Below are 21,470 nucleotides of genomic sequence, written 5' to 3' on the forward strand. Positions count from 1 at the left end.
TGCCTATTTGGTTTGTACACAAACAGGGATGTGGATAGGAATTCATGTTATTCGCAGTGTTCTGAAGTTAATCATCAGCTGAGTCACTGCTCTTAGCATGAGTTCTATATCATAAGAGCAAAGTCACACTTATCTAAAAAGTTGTTTGAGCCGAACATTGTTCTTTGCCATTCGTGTAGGCTTACCTGGATTTATACCACTAACTTCAGATTTTAAAAATGAACTAAGATGTCAAGTTGACTCCCAACCTGGTGAAGAGAAATTATGATAAAAACTGTGAAGCATCTGGAAGCATCTTGTAGGGATTGCTGTGTCCTGAGTGCCTGCCTTGGTGCTTGAACACGTTTAGTCAGAGTGCTTTAGAATGCAAGGAGTAATGCTGCTTATTTATTAATTCAGCAAAAACTTTTTTCAGATACTTTTCTGTTCTCGAGAATGGGGAGAAAATACTAAAAAAAAATGTAAAACTGTGGGGGCTGGAGAGATGGCTCAGCCATTAAGGTGCTTGTGTACAAAGCCTAACAACCCAGGTTCAGTTCCCCAGTACCCACATAAAGCTAAATACACAAAGTGGCACATGCATATGGAGTTTGTTTGCAGTGGCTACAGGCCCTGACACATCCATTCTTTCTCTCTTTCTCCCTGGAAATAAGCATTTAAAAAGAAAAACTGTTTCTGCTCTGCTGAACCCCCTGCTCCACTGTGGACGAGACAGGGAAGGAAGGAGGAAAAGAAGTAATAAAAAGTCTCGTCATTTCATAGTGAAGGCCAAATTGTTAATGTCAAGTGATGTTATATAATAAAAGAATCCTTTCCTATGGTAAACTTCAGGTACATGAATTTTTTTTTTCTTTTGGTTTTTTTAAGGTAGGGTCTCGCTCTATCCCAGGCTGACCTGGAATTAATTATGTAGTTTCAGGGTGGCCTTGAACTCACAGCAGTCCTCCTACCTCTTCCTCCTGAGTGCTGGGATTAAAGGTGTATGCCAAAACTTTTCTTTTTCTCTGAAATAGGTTTATAGTTACTGTTTTATAAAACTGTTCTCTAACTTGTAAAGTAGAATATTAACAGAAATAGGTATGGTGGCACATACCTTTAATCCCAGCACTTGGAAGGCAGAGGTAGGAGGATCACCATGAGTTCGAGGCCACCCAGAGACTACATAGTGAATTCCATGTCAGCCTGGGCTACAGCCATACTCCACCTTGAAAAAAAAAGACAAAAAAAAAAAAATGTTAAAGTCCCATGTATCACTAGCAGCCTTTCAATTTCACTCAACTGTAGGGGTGAGGAGCAAAACAAACCCTCAGTTTGGTTGTTTTGTGCCTCCTATTCCAGTCAGCTTTTGCCTTGCCCCCAGCCTCCCCATCTTCCTAACACCAAGTAGCCTTGAGAACCCTCCTGCATCTTTCTTAACCCTTGCCCAGCTGTCCCAACTGCCCCACAGAAGCATACAAGCTCTTCAGGTAGGCATGTTACAAATAAGGATCTTGGAAAGCGAAGCCCTCTGTTGCCCTTCTAAGATCCAGTCCTAGTGTCTTACCCTTTTCAAGAGGAATCCATGTCTTCAGTAAGGAGAGCAATTCTCTCTTCCATAAACATCCCACCATAGTCTGAATTCAAAGTCCGTTTAATCACTGAATTTGTCCTCAGCATGTAGGAAGCCAGGTACCCTCTACTCTGTCTAGGGAATACAAAATGGCCCCATCTTCCTGCAGGATAGTTGGGCAAGATGTTTAAGTATTTATGCTGTTTAACCCAGCAAGTCCTTAAGTAGGAATTTACCCTAGTGTAATGATTAGAGATGCATAAAAGATTTACATATGAAATCATTTATGTAAAAATTGAAGATAGAACACCATCGATTTTAAAATACAGATCCATCAGTTTAGAAGTCCTGTGAGCAAGCTTCCTTACCTCTTCTGGGATTTCATTTCCTTGTCTGTAGAATGTGAATAATGACTCCTTTCTTATTGATCCTGAGAAAGAAGTATTTCTGGTAGCTCTTGTCTTCCTCAGTGATTGTAAAGGGAACCCTGTTCTCCCTCAGGGAATAACTCAAGTCTCTTCTCCAGGGGCCAGTCCATAGCATTAGAACCCAACAGTGTTTCCTCTGCTGACACATGCAGCCTAAATTATACCATAAATGTTAAATCTATCAGTATGGATCTCTCAGTCTAATTATGCCAGTAGCCCCTCAAGAATGGTGACCATGTTTGGACTTCAAAGATTTATTAATCTATTAAAATCCTGTAACACTTATTTCTTACATGATTCTGAGCATTATGTTTGCATGTCATGAGATCAGTACTATAACTTTTTCCTCAGATTAAGCTGAGACAACCTGAATTTAATGAACTTCTCCCAACACAGAGAATTGTGAATAGTAGAGGCAGAATTAAGATCTAGCATATTGCTGGATATAGTAGTACATGCCTCTAATCCCAGGATTTGGTTGGCAGAAGTAGGAGGATTGCCATGAGTTTGAGGCCAGCCTGTGACTACATAGTGAGTTCAAGTTCAGCCTGAGCTGGAGTGAGACCCTACCTGAAAAACAAAATCAAAAATAAAAACAAAAACAAAACAAAACTTAGGATGCCAGTGATGAAGCCTGGACTTGACTGCTTTGCTGTGGTTCTTGCCCAAAGTATTTTAAACTAGCTTCAGAATGGAATGAAATTTCCAGGAACCCTGTCCTGAGAAAGAACTACAGAACTCTCTATTCCCCTTAAAGGTCATAAACCAATATAGGTATCTGATAGGCATTTACCAATTTTCCTTATTTATAAAATTGGGATTGTAATTTGAACATTACATATTTATATATTAGTCAGGATGATCTAGAGATCCAGAACCAGCAGGGTTCAATGGGTGAATTGATGAGTAAATGGGGAGGTAGGAAAATAGATTGGTTGACACATACATATAGATATGCATGCATGCATACATACATATATACATATATAGCCAAAGAGCAGATTTATTTAGGAAAATTGACTCATGTGATTAAAGAGGCAGAGATGTCCCATAATAGGCCCAACTATGGTTCTGTCCAGTCTGAAAGCTTCAGAACCAGGGAAGCTGGCAGTGCCACTCTTAGTCTTAAATGCCTGAGCATGTGGGGTACTGGTCTGAGTTCTGCCATGAAGGCTGAACAATCTGAAGTTATGCTGTCCACAGGCAAGGAAAGCAGGCTCTCCTAGCTCCACAGGAGGAGAGAGATAGTTTGCCTGTCCTCTTCTTGTTGCTTCTGTCCCACCTATAGCTGAATGGATCATAGTCATCCACGCTGATGTCACATCTTCACCTCTCAGTCCACTCTCTTTGCAATCTCCCTGGGAAACAACCAAACAAGTGTTTTGTCAGCTCCTTGAGTTCTCCTTAATCTAGTTAAGATGGCACCTAAAATTAGCATTTATGGAGTGTTTTCATTATGAAATGAAGTAATTCATGGTCAAAGATTAGTATAGTGATCTTTGCCTTGTAAATAAGTGCTGACTCCACTTATTTGGATTTTCCTCAACTCACTTGTTAAACTGCAGGGGCCAGTCTTGTGGTTGACTGCCATTTACTTGTTTTGCATTTCGTGGCAGGGTGAACGAGGGGAGGCAGGGCCTCCTGGGAGGGGTGAGCGAGGAGATCCTGGTGCTCCTGGACCAAAGGTCAGTTCTTCCTATATTCAAAAAGTGCATTCTTTGGTTTAGAAATGTATGCCACTTGCATTAGGACATGAAGCTCATTCCTCAACAGGTACTAAAACAGTCCAAATCACAAATTACTCATCAAGATGCACACTGATCAGTTAGGCATTTTATATTCAACTTTTCCTGTTTACTCAGTTTGATGAACAAATTTAATAATGCATCTGAATGTTAAGGAAGATGTACTGCCATGTTAACACATTATCACTCAATGTGCACATCAGACCACAGAGAAAAATCTCTGTTGCAAGTGCTGTGTTTGTTTCCATGGCAACTTGATGGAGTATAGCACCTTGAAATTATTGGAACTAAGGATTTATTTGCCTGCTCAATCTTTTTTCACCTAAACGTCCTACCAACTAAAGCAATCACGCTTTATTTTAATAACCAACTCATCCTGAAGATACAGGAAGCAATATACTCTCTTATGAAAAGAGAAATTTATGCAGACAAGCACAGTGGAGAATAATGAGAAATACTTACAGAACTCTCCCATCCACTGATGGGAAAGAGCTCTTCAGAATAGTAATGATGAAGGTTGGTGGGAGAAGAGGGAAGGAGCTATTGACACAGGTAGGAGTGTTTCATGTTATAATATCCAGTCTTATACAGGGTCCTGTATAGAGGCAGTTAAAGTGTTTCCATGGGTCTTCTTTATTCTGAGCCACTGCTAATTTCCTTTTTCTGTTCTTCTCTGTCACTCCCTCTTCTTCGTATTCTCCTACAATAGGGGAAACAAGGTGAATCAGGAGCTAGAGGCCCAAAGGGGTCAAAGGTCAGTAACCAGTAGCCATTTTGATGTGACTTTTGAGGCCTTCCGGATCTGTGTCTTTTGCTTTTCCCACAAAGAGTCATACTTTACCTTAGCCTTTTCACTCATGGGGCTTACAATCATTTTATCCCTGTGATAGATAAATATTGCAAAAAGTTGGTTTGTTTGCTTTATGTTGTTTTTGCCTGTTGTTATATTTCAGACTATTCTCCTTAAGACAGGTGCTATTCCTTATTTATTAAAAGCACCTTCTCTGCAAAAATTATTGTATGTCATGTAGTCTTATGCTTCATTTCCTAACTAGTGTGATAAATGTTCACGTTATACTTTGTTTCAAGTTACTTGACTCCTTTCATCACATTAAAATATCACCACCAGTCATTGGTCTCTCTTTATCACACTCCTCTGAAGTAGCAGATATTCTGGCAGCAGAATCATGTTATTCAAAATGCTCTTAGTACCTGGCGTGGTGGTGCACATCTTTAATCCCAGCACTTGGGAGGCAGAGGTAGGAGGATTGCCATGAGTTCGAGGCCACCCTGAGACTACGTAGTGACTTTAAAAAAAAAAAAAAGGAAAAAGCTCTTAGCTAATAGCATGGCAAGTACAAAATGAAAATAAAGGTGAGAGATTATTAATTCTCCACTTCTCACAAAGTTATTTATCATGGTTCATACTATTAGTATAACCTGCATAGGGGGGAATTAATTACAATCCTTCTTCCTGCTTATTTTCACTGATCCCTACACATTTTATAGAAATATATAAAAAGAGAATATGATACACATTTCATATTTTTTAAAAATGTCTCTGAATTTAACCTGTTTTAAAGAAACTTTCCATAGGTTCAGACATTTTCTGCAAAGCTTTACTTTATATTTCTGACAATTTTGAGGACTTCAACTCTTCTAGTTATTTCTCTAGGTGGAGTTATGACACTGTAAATAAGACTTAAAAATTTTTTTTCATAATGTATTGGAAGACAGGGAGAAAAAGGGCATAGGGATAAAGAAGAAAGTAGAAAGAGGAGAGAAAGGCTAGAAAGAAACAGAGAGGGAAGACAGGGCAGGAGAAAGAGGAAGAAGACAGGAGACATGTGGGGAGCAGGGGCCCCGCCCTGCTCCTGACCTCTCAGCCCAGCCAACCTGGTCCAGCTGTCTGCTGTCCACTTCAGCACTGAGTTCCTATAGCTTACAGATAAACTGTGTCTTAGGTCTCCATCATCAGAAAGGTCTAGCCTCTCACCTTACTTTCCCTAATTCCCTCTAGAATGAGCTGTCCAATAATTACTGTCTCAATTATCCTTGCCTTTCTTCTCTGAGGACAGATGGAACAATTACTGGACTGGTTTCCCCTTTGCCACACCCCCTTCAAATGAAAACAGCAGGACTTCGTCTAAAAGTGACGGTTATTTCTATACCATACAAACCACTGACTTTGCTTCTGCAAATTCCACTTAGCAGGAACTGCCTTATTGTTCTAAGATGCCATGTTATCTAATAAGGGAATGAATGTTAATACCCTGTAGGCTGCATTTGTTAAAAAGAAAAAGAAAAGTTTAGTAGTTCATACTTAAATTGCCCACTGTTTGGTATCAATATAACTTTAGACTTGAGAGGTTTCTTCTTCATTGACCCTACTACTGCTAATTAAGCCTTTTCTTCTTTCCTTGGAAAAGGGTGATCGTGGAGACAAAGGAGATTCTGGAGCCCTGGGACCAAGGGTGAGTGCCCCTCTCATTTCCCCCAGATTGGAAGTTAGGTCTGCATGATTTTATGAGAGGCACACCCAATGCAAGAATACACGTAATAAAAGCACTAGCCATAGACTGAATTTTCCCGATACCTTCCCCTAGCCTTGCTATATATTTTAAATTTTCATCTCCAAGAGCAGTGAGTATGAGGAAATATGAAGCCCTTAAGATAAGCTTAATGTGAAGAAAGTGTTAAAATCACTTGCGACCAATTTTCCCTCTGTTAAGTGACCATTGCTACCCACCTAATGAAATCTCCTATTTTTCAGTTCATATAATAGCTCATATGTTTAGAGACTTAATGAAAGGCAAAAAAATTAGGATATGACTGAAAATTAGGTAGCAGATGTTAATGGGTAGGTTAGAAATCTAATATATATATACATAGAGAGAGAGATGTATTCCTCAAATCTAGAATATCTTATCTATACAAGTGTATATATCTATGCCTTTATATTTGCATAATGCTATTTTGTGCCCCATTTGCTCTAGTTTTCATGGGATAATATTCCTATAGGGAAGCCAAGCATGTCCTAGAGATCATTGCTCTCTCTCATGTAAGGAATCTAGAAGCAAGCTGTGAGGTATCCATGAGTAAAAAGAGTTTAGAGGTTGCTTTAATAGACATAAATAAACACCAACAAAAATTTGCAAGTCACATCAAACTGGCTATGTTTTATAATTTTCAGAACATACTTCACAATATTAAGTCATGTTTTTTAAATAGGTACTCACTTCTGCCATCAACAGGGAGTTCTAAGAGTCTGCCTCCTTTAGGGAGAGGACAAAGTTTGAATGTACTTATTCTGAAATGCAGTTGGGTCTCAGTAGGGTGGTAAGAGTCAGAAAGAACCACAAGTCACCACTGCTTTCACACAGTCCTCTCAGACTATTCTAACCACAGCTTTCCTTTGGTTTGTTTTGGTCACAGGGGCCACCTGGACAAAAAGGGGAGCAAGGAGCCACAGAGATCATAGACTACAATGGCAACCTCCATGAAGCTTTACAGGCAAGTGACTTTGCCCCACCCTGAGACACCAGGACAGAGACAGGAATGCGGGCCTGCGTGATGTGTGTTAGTAGCAGCTCCTGCCCCCCCACTCAAAGCACACCTGCTCCCTACTCTGCTAGCCCACTCCCCTCTCTTGCGCTCGCAATTGTGAATTTGTAGCATTTTTAACTTCTACTTGTCTTCCTACCTTGAATTATACCTGAACAAGTATAGGTTTTGGGCTACTTTGGCCAACGTTTTGCCTTCTTGCTGATAGAGGGAGTCTCATTGGAAAAGCTTGGAGGCTGTGGAGCGGGATCTGTCCAGACGCACCTCTCAGCTCTCCAGTGTACCAAATATGTGACGGGGACAAGTGACGTCACTTCTCTGTGCTGTCATCTTCCCACCTTTATAATCACAACACGAGCAGTACCTATCTCACTGGAATATTGAGGGGGGAAAAAGCCAAAATACATAGCATGTAATCAGAATAATGCTTGGCACTTAGTAACCTTCCATATATATTTTTATTATAAAACTATTACTGCTACCATTCAAGTTGGTTTCTCCCACTAAGTGAAAATAGATTGTGGCTTCCCTCTGCCACCCTTGCTTCTCAGCATCCCCCCAACACCTGCATTCTCATGTCTGTCATCACTGGGCTGAAGCCTCTCTTGCAAGCATGCTGTGCTCCCCACCAGTTACTTTCCTGTGTCATCTATGCTGAACCATCTTTACTTTGAAAGTCTTTCATCTTCTGTCCCTCTGGCCTTTTACTTCGGTTTCTTTCATTTTTCTTCTCAATGGAACAGTTCTTTCTTGGTACTTTACACTTCTCTGTTCATCCCCTACCTCAGGCCATCCTGAAGTCTCCAATCTTTTCTTTGCACTGTCGCTTCTTCTGTGCTGTGCAGGATTATTTCCCCCAAGTTCTGCCATTTCTGGATCTAGTCTTTGTAGGCCTCCAGCTGGTGCTGTACCATTTCCACATTTGAAAGAAAGTCTATATCCTTCTTGGATTTTTTTTTAATATTTTTGTTTATTTTTATTTATTTATTTGAGAGCAACAGACAGGGAGAGAACGAGGCAGATAGATAAAGAATGGATGTGCCAGAGCCTCCAGCCACTGCAAATGAACTCCAGATGCATGTGCCTCCTTGTGCATCTGGCTTACGTGGATCCTGGGGAACCAAGTCTCAAACTGGGGTCCTTAGACTTCACAGGCAAGCGCTTAACTGCTAAGCCGTCTCTCCAGCCCCCATCCTTCTTGTTTTATACCCAACATTTTAACCATGCCTTGACCATTCCTCCTTCCTGAGGGCCTCCTTCCCTATCTCATCTATCCTGTTTAAGACTCCCAGGCTGATTTTCAGATGTTGTTATTACTTTGATTGCTCTAATTTGCTTAAAATTCTAGGTGACTACTCTGTCAAGACAGAACTACTTCATCTGATATTTAAGTCTCTTTTTTGGATAATTTTGATTTTTTTGTGCAAAACTCGTTATCCCCCCCCCCACCCCAGCATGGTCATTTATATCTATCTCTACAAATCTCCTTTTGCTTAGATATATAACATTGTTCTTCCATACTGTTATCCATGAAAATCTGATGCTTAAACCCATGACTGCCACCCAGTTAAGTTCTTCTGTTTAGCCATTCCATCAGTAATCAGGGTCCAGTGGCCTAACATGTGATTATCTCAGTCATGTAATTGGTTTTAGTTTACCTCTTACCAGTATACCAGTTTCTGGGTGAAAGAAATATCTTGCGTTTATGTTGTCTGAGTAAATAAATATGCAATAAACAGTCAGTGGTTGGATGAATGAGTATGCTTTTCATGTATCAACCATTTCTTAGCCTGAAAGTAGAACTAAATATCTTAAATGTATTCTTCTGTTTTCTGCCTGTTTGAATTATTTTTCTTTCCTCGTGCTTTCATTAATGTGCTCTGACTGAGTTAGATTTATCCTTCCTTGGGTCCTTCACTACAACTGCTCATTGTTTTCTTTCTTGTACAAGGAAAGGAGCAATAGGTCTCCTACTTGGATAAGTGTGGCTTGGACAGGGTAGTCAATCAGCTTGAGCCGCATTTCTCAGTAGCAGCGGGTTAGACATACAGCAGCCTCAGAGTTATTTTCAGGTTCTAGAACTACTTGTACAAATTGTTCTCTTTTGCCCCACAAGTTGTTGACTGTATCTAGAAAGAACAAGCAAGGCAAAGAATAGGCAACTTTATTGCTACTGTATTTTTGAGGTTCTTACTCATACAGTAAGACATAGAAGCACTTATTAAAACTTCATTAGCAATGCTTACGTGTCCCTTAAACCACTTCTAACCATTGTTCTTGCTCCACCTTTAAGAGCTATCTATTCTCTTGTCTCCTAAGAAATGCTCCAATAACATCAGCATTTTCTGCAGAGATTTGAAAGCACTTTTGAAGCACTCTTTGCATGAACATGTTCTGGCATATAAGCTACCATTGGGCTAGAATACCACATAAGCTACCATTCATCTTCCCTCTACTACTTCCCAGCTGGACCATTTGGGGAAAATCATTGCATCTATACTTCATTGGCCTTATCATTTGTAAAATGAGCATTTTTCATGGTATAACTATTTTTCATGAAATATGTTCCCCTTTGAGCTGTCTTTAGGAGCTCCTGAACACTTACTAGAGGTCCTAAAAGCACTGTGCTTTATAGAAAATAATCTTAGACACCTACTTCTTGAGAGTTTGTTTGGAAGTTTTAGCAGGGGAGTGCAGCTACTCATATACCTTTGACTGAAGACAAGTCCTCCTGTCTTTGGAGAAGGTCAACCTCTTCAACTGAATGCAGAGCTTTGGGAAGGACACATGTAGAGTGGTAAGGGAGGAAAGGGGCCACCGGCCTAGCTAGCCAGATCAGCTGAATCAGCTCTGATGATCCGTGGGCTTATAGATGTCACAGACAGATTGCCCTCACATCTGACACTCACTTCTTGATGTAAAAAGAAAGGACATATGAGACCACTGTCTTTTTCTTGCCTCAAGTTCTATATGACTTTATAGAGTATCTAGCCACTATCCACCATAGCCAATTATTTCATACTTATGTCCAAATTTAATGATACATTGTTGTTATAACAACCATACAGCAAGGTTTATAAAGAGCTTATAGTTATTTTTTAATTCAAAACTATTCATTGGTTTCCCAAACAAAGAACTATAGTGGATTTAGAGTTCCTAATAAACTCATTTAGCAGACAGCCATTAGATGAAGAAGAGATGGTAGACATTTATTCTTTTCATTTTCTAACCAATGATGAATACATTACTTTGTAGATATCATTTTATTATTGGCTTATCTAAAATCTCCTGTCAACAAACTATAGAATAATTAGATAAGAGTTAATTACAGGTACATTATCACATTAGAACTACAAAATTTTGTATGAACAATTGGAAATTGTTATTTTATGAAATGTTTAAGATTGTGAAAGATATTATCAGTACCAATTGAAATAACTTATTTGGATCCAATAGCCAACTTAAGAGATGAAGCAATACTCAAAACAGTTAATGCACTATGCATACAATATGTCTGAGATATTTGCTGTCAGAATTTGATGCTTGTAATTCACATCCATTCATTTGTAAATAAATGAAAAATTTAAATTCTGATAACAATTTCCTTGCTAAATCTTTTTAAGTGGAACTGAAATTGTGCAATAAAATGAAAGCTTACATGTCTCATTTTTTTGACACCAAGCAAAATAAAGGAGAGTTTGATCTCTGCTATGCTCTACCCACTCTCCCCTTATCTGCCCAGCACTACTTCAGACTCCAAGGCCCCTTTCCCCATGTGGAAAATGTTCACATTTCCTACATCAACATGTACTATCCATGTTCTTCTTTTGTAGATTGCTCCTTTGTGTCTGTTTCTTGTTAGAAACATGATTAAATTCTGATGGCCTATAAAAGGGAAAGAAACTGTTACAGATATAAACATTGCTTTAAATTTGTTATTTTATTAAGATGATTAAATTCCCACAATTAGTAATAAAATCTGTTTCTTAGTTCAAGCTTTCAAATTTTTCATGCCATCTAAACTAACCTTGTTCTTTAGTACAACTCATGAGTGATTTTGAAGCTCGCATCATTAAGAGAAGTGAAAGACTATAATCTTTACTCTTAACAGGGCTTGTAGAAACATCTCAGGGGATGTGTCACAAAGCACCCAACATTCAGTTGCTGTAGATCATGTTCCTCACTTCACATCATGTCTCGTGGGAGAATATTGTGTCTTTCTCCATCACTACCAACAATTCTGGTTTTCAAATCATGACTGGAGTTCAAGAGAAAGCCCTGCTGAGTTTATGTGGCTTTAAGAGCCAACATCTTTAGTAGCTCTCAGTGTGCCTGCACACTGGTGCTTCCAGATGGCAATCAACATGACACATTCATGAAATGAGCTTGCCTTGCTGTCATTTGTTCCAGGAGCTACACTGAATGCTGTTCAATTTTCAGGTCTCACAAACATACTTACTTAACACATCATTCCTACCCTGTGTGTTGGTTCATTTACCAATAATAATATCCTTTTGGTATGTAGTTCATGTTAAAACATGTTAATTTTATTTTAAAAGGCAAACTAGGCTTGTATTTTTTAGGTGGAAAATGAATTCATATATAGCCCATGTTAGAAAATCTTAGAGAGCTCAAGTTGTAAACTTGCTTCCCTTTATATGGTTCTGTGATTCTGCTTTCTAGTTTAAAAAATATAATATGTAGTTGGAAGATACTGGTAAAGAAATTATTTCTACTCTAGAATTTTCTAATAGCCTTGTTTAATTGGCTCATTTATGCTCTATGAGTAAAAAAGCTTTCTCAAAGCTATAAATCCAATTTTTGTCTAGGTAAATCTCTTAAGAATAAAGTAAGTGTTGCCTTATGTTATACAGATATGATGACATAAAATTCTGGAAATCTATATTTTTTCAGCTTGTAAACATTTTTCCTTTGTCTTAAAACACTGAATTTTCTCTATTGCTTTATCTGAAGTTATAATGACTATGACTAATGTTACCAATTTTATCATGTAATGCAGGCTTTAATCATGTAACACACTTCTGAGCATACTGTATTCTCAAGAATGTTGCCATGTCACCAAAGACTCATCAAAGTGTCTGAGGTGACATAGGCAATATTAAGGGTTTTATGTATTATAAAGGGGATTTGTTAGGTTGGCTTACACATATGGGCTGGGTAGCCCAAGAATGGCTGTCTGTAGGCTGGGGATTCTGAGAGCCCAATAATAATAAAAATAGTAACAATAGTTTAAGTCAGAGATCAGAATGGAGTAAAACAAAGGGGTGATGCAAAACCCACGCCCAAATTCACATGTCATCAGGTAACATTTTTCCATGGCCACAGTCTTCAATAGAAAATGTTTTCCCCTCTCTTGCTTCAATTAGAACTGTTAGAACAAGATGTAAATTAGAAAATATCAACACAGGAACTTAATTCATGTGCTAGGAATCATGTTGCAGAAGTTCATATTTCATGATAGTATATTTTTATAAAGCACTGTAACACTTTAACAAGTGATTAATTCAGTGCCAATCTCTTCAGTTACAATAGAAAAAAAAATAGTTATAAAGCAACAAATGAGCTACATCATGATAGAGGAAAGACAAGCAATCAAAAATTTGTTTCTCTAATCAAACTCTCTAGAAGAGAGTTCCATAGTTCAACTGACAAACCTCTAGTGTGTACCACTTGGTGGCATATTTTTTTTAATCAGGCAAATTACAATTTTGACAACTTATTTTCTTACCCTAGATGTTTTTAAATAAAAATCTTTGTAATTATGGTGTGTTAAAGATCAAATAATATGTTCTCCATATCTTTCTTGTCTATTCCTTATAAGACTTGCCGAAACATATCCCAAAAGTAGGGTTTTATTCAGAAAGCATTACTTTGCTTTGGCACAAAATAGGTAACTCTGTGTTTGTTGATCATTTTCCCAACAGAGGATTACCACCTTAACTGTCACGGTAACTCTTCTTGCATGATGTCTGTGGTTTGTGACTTTGTATTCAGTGTCAATGCATGCAGGCCAAAACAGCACTAATGTAGCAGTATCTGGTGTTTAATTTTATGTTTATGTTATTAACTCTTTAAACATTTTCCCTAGTTGAATTACTGTCTTTTGTTTTTTTGTGAAAAAGTCAGAAAAAAAGTTATTCTTTTTCATAATTCCTTATCCTTTTATTAATAAATGTAGCTTTGTCCTTTTAAATAAAGGCCTTGAGGGTAGAGGATGAAGGGGAGTATTTAGAAACACAGGTAATATTAGCAGGGAAATATGTCCCAAGAAGATGTATATTCAACATAGCAGCAACTGTCAGCTGTCTAGCAGAACCAGTCCAACAGCCTCCTCCATAGTATATAGACCTAAAGCTTGTTAATAGACCAGAGTACAAATTGGAAGTTTTAAAGTACTGGTGAAGTGTTTTCTCATTGCAAATCAATATAAGGAAATATGTGGGTCTGGTAAGATGGTTACGTGGTTAAGGTAGTTGCCTGCAAAGCCTGAACACCCGAACTCGATTCCCTAGTACTCTCATAAAACCAGATACACAAAGTGGTGCATGCATCTGGAGTCCATTGGCAACAGGTAGAGCTGGAACGTCCATTCTCCCTGTAGCCTGGCATGGTGGTGCATGCCAACACTCAGGAGGCAGAGATAGGAGGATCACTGTGAATTCAAGGCCACCCTGAGACTACATAGTCAATTCCAGGTCAGCCCGGGCTAGAGCAAGACCCTAACCTTGAAAAACCAAACAAGAAAGGAAGGAAGGGAGGAAGGAAGGAAGGAAGGAAGGAAGGAAGGAAGGAAGGAAGGAAGGAAGGAAGGAAGGAAGGAAGGAAGGGAGGCAGGGAGGCATATAGAGAGGGAGGTAGGGAGGGGAAAGGTCTGATTATGATAGGTATGAGGGAATTGTGTGGTGGGCTTATTTAAAGGATGAGTTTTAACTTATATACTGTGTCTTGTCTTGATTCAGGGGCCCCCTGGACCTCCTGGACCTCAAGGACTGCAAGGGCCAAAGGTCATCCTTTTTACTTGTTTTGGTTTATAACTTGCAATGTAGAGGAGACCATGTTACGAATATGTATCTTTGAAAATTACTTGTGGTGTAGAGAAGATCATGCTAAGAAAGTGTGTCATTGAAAAGGTATCTTACAAAATGTTTCTTTAACATTATGCAAGATCAATAATATAGGTTCAAAGAATAAGGAATAGAAATTAAGTTCTGGGTGAAGGAAGAGGGAAAAGAAAAAGGAAGAAAGGAAAATTAGGAAAAGAGAAAGAAATGGGAATGGCACTAAATTTAGGGAACTTTGAGGGAAAACACAGGAGAGTAAACAAGGAAAGTACACATTCCATAGAAATCATAATTATAAAGAAACACTAAATGTGGTCCATGAAGATTATTTAAATAGAAGAGGACTGGATGAAACTTACTCCAATACTGAGATCCTTTCTTCCTGTTTTTTTTGTAATCAAAAGAATAAGGGAAGCTTTCACATGATGTTTTCATAAATGACAACTCTAGGAACCATTATGAGTCATGTTTTATTTTTAAAAAAATCTCTCTATTACATATATTTGAATATGCTGTCCTTTAGTTTTTATCAAATGAAGCATACCAACTACAAACAACAGAATCTAAGAAATTTTTGATTAAATTTAAACTTTAGTGATGGTGTTCGCTTTATCCCTCCAAACTAAAGCTTTGTCACTCAACCATATTTGATCAATTAACACAAGGCCAGGGATTCTGGCTTTTTAGAACTGAGCTACACGTGTTGAAATATGACTTTCGTCATTGGATTCTTGTAGGAGATTCAAATGGTTTCGAAATTCATCCTTTATTTATGATTCTTAAGTTGGTTTATTTGCTATGTCTGTCATCCACACACATGCACACATCAGTTCATTACTTTCTCTAGGTAGTAAAATTAGACATTTATCATATGGATAATTTTATTTTTTTCTGTTAAATAAGTGTAAAATAAAATGCTTCTGTAGCCACTGCCTATTTGAGATGTATTTAAGAAATAGTTTTTAACATGGTTTATGTGTAACATTAATGTGTTTCATGTATAACATGAATATAAGATGTGGGCTTTTGAATCTTTTTCCATCAAAGAATAGTCCCTAAGAGATAAAACCCATATTATGCTGCAGTCATACAATAGCATTTAATACTGGTCAGCAAGTCTGTTGAAATCCCTATGTTTTAACAATTTGGAAAGCTACACTAGATAAGCTGGAAAGAATCTGAAAATTCTTTTTCCCTTTGTGTAGTCAGTCTAGATCCAAATTCCTTGCTTCGTCTTCTCTCTCGACTAAATCTCAGGACCCAGATTTTCTCCAAGGCCAAATACATACCACATTCTCTACAAAGCTGAAAAGTTTCTAGAGAGTCTCGCTGTAGCTCTAAGGCCTACAGAAGTACTCATTGTTTTGATCCAAGGAGACATGTAGGACCACCCAGCTAAAAAGGCTTACATCCCCTTATTTTATAATATAATTGGTATTGACATGTTAATGCAGTTATTCAGTAACTTTTGAGCCATTACTCGGACAAGAGCTCAGTTCTGCAAAGGATAGCAGTGGAAGGTTTAACTAGCAGCTTACAACCCAAGGTGTACAATAGGGAACCAAAGGCACAATTGCTAACAGATTAAGTGCTGTGATTAAGAGCTCATGGAATAGATGTATGTGGGAAAGCCCCGCTAACTATGGGAGTCAAAGATAAGTTTGAGTTCAAACTGAAAGAAGGGAAAAGTCTGGCCAGATGAAAATCTGGACAGATGGTCACAGAATGGGAGCCAGGTACCTCTCCCATACCATTCTGCCCATTATATATCCCCCTTGGCCCACACATCCCTCACTGGTATTATCAGAGAGTCTTTTGTTAGTTGATAGAGTCTTTATGTTTCCCATGGTCTCTCTTTGAGAAGGTTGAAATAATTGAGGCAGGGCATCTCTAACTGTGAGACAGAAAAACATATGCCAAGTCAAGTACAGAACACATTTTCATTTCTGGACTCACCATCTTAGATTGAGTGGGAATCTATTCAGTAATTATTCAAATAAGAATTGTTTGACATTTACAAATCAAAAAGCTCATATTCACCACACTGGAGTGGTGGAGGGTCCATGAATAATGCATGAATTGTGTTCTTTTAAATCTTTTTGGGTCATGGTGTAAGGGGAGAAGCTTTTCAGAGTAAAGGTGATGGACCCAAAATGCTGACAAGTATCCAGGCTCTGGATAAAGCTAGGCTGAACCAGGTGCTTCCAACCTCAGCAGACTTATTTGTGGAAAAATAAACTTTGCTCCTTCCACAAAGAGCAGTGCATCTGAAATGAGGGAAGACCTTTTTTATACTTCACTTGTTTAGAACTACAAGACCATGCTTGTCTCAAACACTGAGAAGCTCAGGTTTCATGCTGGGGCAACAGCTCTTAAAAGTTTTTTATACCAGGGAAGGGGCTGTAGCAATTTCAGTATCATGGTTTATGACATCACCAAACAAACCTTCCTGGAAAATCTGGCCTCAGGTCAGTGCCTTAGCTAATCCATCTGTAAGAAGACCACTCACATTGTGTGTAGAGTTTATGATTGTGTGGCAATTGGGGATATTTGTAATGGGATCCCTACAAATGGCTCATAGATATAAAACAATATCTTCCCTTTCAAGGAATTTTTGTTCAGTATCTTTGAAAACAAAGATGAGAGAACATATGTTGTTTAAATAATCTCTAGCATGTTGTTTAAATTTGTTTTCAATGGAACATCTTCAATTTAAAAAGAAACAACAAAAATAAATTATGTATTTTGAGTTCATCAAACATTCTAATAAATCATAATAGGAAAAGTACATTTTATTTCATTTCTACAATAGTATAGGAAATTGAAATGGTCTGAAAGTAATTTTGTGTGGATTAAGCTATTATCTGATTTATTGTATTTTTCAGTGAGGCTTTTCTGGATGTGGCATGATTATAATCCTGAATTTATTTTAAATTGTGCCAACTCAAACATCTCTGTGAACTCACCAAGCTTTGCATTTATTCTTTCTTAGCTTAACTGTTCTGTTATGTTTTGCACATTACTGAAAATAAGAGAAGATGGAGAAAAACTCTAACTGAATCATGGAGGTATTGTTTTAGGGTGTAGTCAGCCATAAAATTGTATCTAATCAGTTTTCTTTTAATATTTTTAGCCTGCCCCACAAATGGAAAGAAAATAAAAACATTTGAGTCTTACCTACATTTAACTATCAGTACACATATTCTTACAGATCATCACTTCACCTGGCTTAGATATATGTACTGTATCAGCATACTTTTGGGATAAAATGCATTTGCTGAAAATTAAATTTGACTTTTAACCAACATTTCTTTTTGGCATGATATGGAAGCAATAAAAATTAAGGCAAATCGTTTCTTTATATCTTAACAGGGTGAGCAAGGATCTCCAGGAATCCCAGGTGTTGATGGAGAGCAGGTAACTTTCAAGGGCATATACCATTACAAAGCATCATTATCAATGACCACCTTTAATATAGGTTTGCAGCCAAAAAATCATGTCCTTTGATGAATGACATCCTTTTTTTTTTTTTCACCAACTCTACATACTACATGATCTCTAAGAAACAACTGGTTTAAAATTAGTTTTGTTGGCAGAGCCATAAAGCTTTAGTTTTGTTCTTAATTAATCTATAAATATACCAATAACTTCTCTACACTTTTTTTGTTTTTCATTAATTGTGAACTTTACTGCATGAAAATATTGCATATTGGTCATACTCCCATTGGATGTGCTCTTAGGTTCCCTCTCTCTGGCCCCCGTTTCATTGAGGGCCCTTCTCAGTGGGATTATTGGTGTGCATTGAGGAGTCATGAATATATCAGTCAGTCCCTTTGGAGAGGACAATACCTAAGGATACACTTTCCCACCTGTAGCTCTTAAAATCTTTCTACTCTGTCTTCCACAGTGTTCCCTGAGCCTTGGCAAGCGTGTTTTAAGTCTCCTTTAGATTGAGACCTCTACATCCTCTGAATTTCTGTTTTGATAAGTTTTGAGTCTCCTCATTGTCTCCATCTCCCTGGAGGAGGTTCTTAGGATAATGGTGAGAGGAGCAGCACTTGTGTTTAGATCACCACTTCCTCTGTATTATCTACAAATTTTAACGACATATAGGATCATTGCCAGTAGTAAAAGTGCCTCTTTTCTTAAGTGAGCACAAATAATTCAAGATTAAAATCAGTGGCTATAGTTTCTCAAAATTAGTAGTACTTATTTATATTAGTTTGGTGATGCTTTCTTTCTCCCAACAAAGGTTTTCTTTAATTTTCTGGCTCCTAAAAAAGACAAACAAAAGGTAGCAGCACTTGTAGTTTTGTCTCTCACTCAAGGTTTCCCCTACAATAGAGGTTGACAAAATTTTTCTATGAAAGTTCTAATCACAAATGTTTAGGCTTTGTAAGTCAAGTACTGACTAACACATAGTCTTTTTTAATTTTAAACATATATTATATATATATAATTACATTTATTAAATATAATATATAAAATAACAGATTATACACTTTTCATTCCCCCACCCCTGCTGCTATTACCCTGGGAGCCTTCCTCAGTAGGGTTATGGTATTCACTGTGGGGTCATGAAGGCCTTAGTCAGTCCCTGTAGAGTAGCTGGGAAAGAGTGGAGATTGCCTCAGGGTATTCCTACCTTCTCTGTGGATCTACAATCTTTCTGCCTCCTCTTCTACAGTGTTCCCTGAGTCATGGCAGGCCTGTTGGCAGTCTGATTTAGTGTTGAGTTCTTTGTAGCTTCTAGATTTCTGCTTTGATGGCTTTTAATTTACCACCATGTCTGTCAATATCGTCCTGGAGCTGGTTGTCAGGCTAACAGTAAGAGCAGTATTCATGTCACCACCTCCTCTACAATTTTTCCTGGGACCCAGCAAATGTGGCAGGGGTGGCACATCTCGGGTTGGTCCATCAGCTATATTTTTGTCTTATCAGTGGTTCTTCATTACCCTCCATTTTCTCTTTCTTCTGTAAAATAAAACACATTTTCCAAACAGGAGTGAGAGCAGTTTAGGTTAAAGGGGATATATAAAGTTATTTGAGAGACTTTTTGGTGTGCAAGCCCACTTTTCTCCAGAGAGCAGAGAGGTCTCTCTGAAGTCTATGAGTTTCCTGACCATGAGATTCTGACTTGGTACCAGATATGAGTTCTCCCCCACTAAGTGAGCCTCATGTCCAATCAGAGAATAGTTGGTTACCCTCAGAGGCTGTGTGCCACTATTGCACAAGTGTGTACTTCTTGTCTGGCTGGTTGATTCTGTAGTCTGCAGGGTCCCCTGCTTATTCATGCTGTTGACCATTGTCTTCCACAGCTCCCATAGGGCTTTTCAGCACTATGAGGGCTAGCCAGAAGGGAGCTGGTTTCCCTTTCAGTTCCAGCATGGTATGTGGCTATTCTGTAACCACAGTCAGTAGTGTCTTTAGCAATAGGGTCTGGGTCTTACCTTTAACTCTCCTCACCCCCACACCAATTATGCTGAGGGTCTTCTTTTGTGGGGTTACTGGTATTATCACAGTTAGGTGTTGAAGTCATATAATATCACAAAATGAGTATATAAAAAAGCAATAAGCCGGGTGTGGTGGCACACGCCTTTAATCCCAGTACTAGGGAGGCAGAGGTAGGAGGATTGCCATGAGTTTGAGGCCACCCTGAGACTCCATAGTGAATTTCAGGTCAGCCTTGGCTAGAATGAGACCCTACCTTGGAAAAAACAAACAAACAAAAAAAAGCAATATACTTTGAGTGATTTACCATATCAATCACAAGTCACGTTAGGATTATAGCTAAGAAATTAGGTCTGCATAATGACACACTCAATGTTCCTACATGTCCAATAACTAGATGTGTTTCTATAGACTTTAAAATGTTCTTTTCTCCCACTAAGTCCAGTGGATTGGCTGTGTTCCATTTTACAATCACTAGATCCCTAAAACCAATCAGTGTCTAAATTAGCCAGTAAGATCCATCTACCCATGCAGCTCCTAGTCACTCCCCCAGTGTGTGATTGTGAACTAGGTGCTATGATATAAGGGTAGTTAACTAGAAAATATGTGTATCTGTACCGAAGTTGAACAAGTTTCTACAGTCTTGGGGCTCTGTACAAAGTAGCTATAACTACCTTTAGTCCCTAGGATAAAAGTGCTTAACAATATCAAATTCACTTCATTGTTGGTGTTCCATAATTTACATTTGTCAGCATTCAAAACCTACATATCTACTTCTTCCTGTAAAAGGGGAATAAAAAGAACATTCTGATTCACAGTATAGAGATGTTCTGAGAATCACACACACTGTAGGTTGGATCACTGAAGCTGTTGAGGACTGAAACTTGTAAATACAGTTAAGGGAGTTAAGTAAGTAAGTTAAGGGAGGGGAGTAGACTGGATAGAGATGGGAAAGTTCTCCCTGGATCTTTGTGATTATAACACTAGGTCCTAGTTTAAAATGTTAACTGTGGAGAATATAGACAATTATATTATTTTCTGGACTAGTAGATCAGCTTCCAAGTAAATAGTGAATATAATGTCAAAACCTAAGTTCATGTTTTTCATATTTAAATGGTCTAATGGAACTTAATCCTTTCCACTGCATGTAGAAACAGTATTGACCCCATGTAAAAGGCAATAAAAATACCTAAAAATAAAAATCATTACATCTTAAACTTACCTCTTGACAAATTTATCTAGAATTCTGTCTTCCACAAGATGTGCCTATGAAAAGTCACTATGCTTCTTTCTCACGACTGCTCTCACTTGCAGGGTCTTAAAGGTTCAAAGGGAGACATGGGAGACCCAGGTATGCCAGGTGAAAAAGGAGGAATTGGACTTCCAGGATTGCCGGTATGTAGATACACCAATGGCATATTTTTATTAAAATTAACAATGAGAAAAGCAGTATGTTATTAGCTATAGTCTCAGTCAATAATTTCTATGCTATTTTTTTTTTTTAAGATTTGAAGTAGGGGTGGGAAAGGGGAGCTCAGCTTACTTTACAAGAATGAGGTCTTCCCAGCACTCGGGAGGCAGAGGTAGGAGGATTGCCATGAGTTCAAGGCCACCCTGAGATGACAGAGTTAATTCCAGGTCAGCCTGGACC

General features: G+C 38.2%; 1 protein-coding gene across 13 annotated transcripts in view; it reads left to right on the forward strand.

The window, feature by feature from the left end:
- Nucleotides 1-21,470, forward strand: part of Col25a1 (collagen type XXV alpha 1 chain) — a 482,287-nt gene that overhangs the window by 423,410 nt on the left and 37,407 nt on the right. For 9 of the 13 annotated variants that reach the window (XM_045142758.1, XM_045142757.1, XM_045142761.1 and 6 more), the window contains 8 exons: nt 3,594-3,662; nt 4,432-4,476; nt 6,152-6,196; nt 7,158-7,235; nt 13,232-13,255; nt 14,267-14,311; nt 17,741-17,785; nt 21,134-21,214. In XM_045142758.1, the coding sequence (XP_044998693.1) occupies nt 3,594-3,662; nt 4,432-4,476; nt 6,152-6,196; nt 7,158-7,235; nt 13,232-13,255; nt 14,267-14,311; nt 17,741-17,785; nt 21,134-21,214 (432 nt within the window). The remainder of the gene's footprint in view (nt 1-3,593; nt 3,663-4,431; nt 4,477-6,151; nt 6,197-7,157; nt 7,236-13,231; nt 13,256-14,266; nt 14,312-17,740; nt 17,786-21,133; nt 21,215-21,470) is intronic. The other 4 variants (XM_045142767.1, XM_045142765.1, XM_045142760.1 and 1 more) reach the window with 3 other exon arrangements.

Source organism: Jaculus jaculus, chromosome 2 (assembly GCF_020740685.1).
Source record: "Jaculus jaculus isolate mJacJac1 chromosome 2, mJacJac1.mat.Y.cur, whole genome shotgun sequence".
Classification (NCBI taxonomy): Eukaryota; Metazoa; Chordata; class Mammalia; order Rodentia; family Dipodidae; genus Jaculus; species Jaculus jaculus.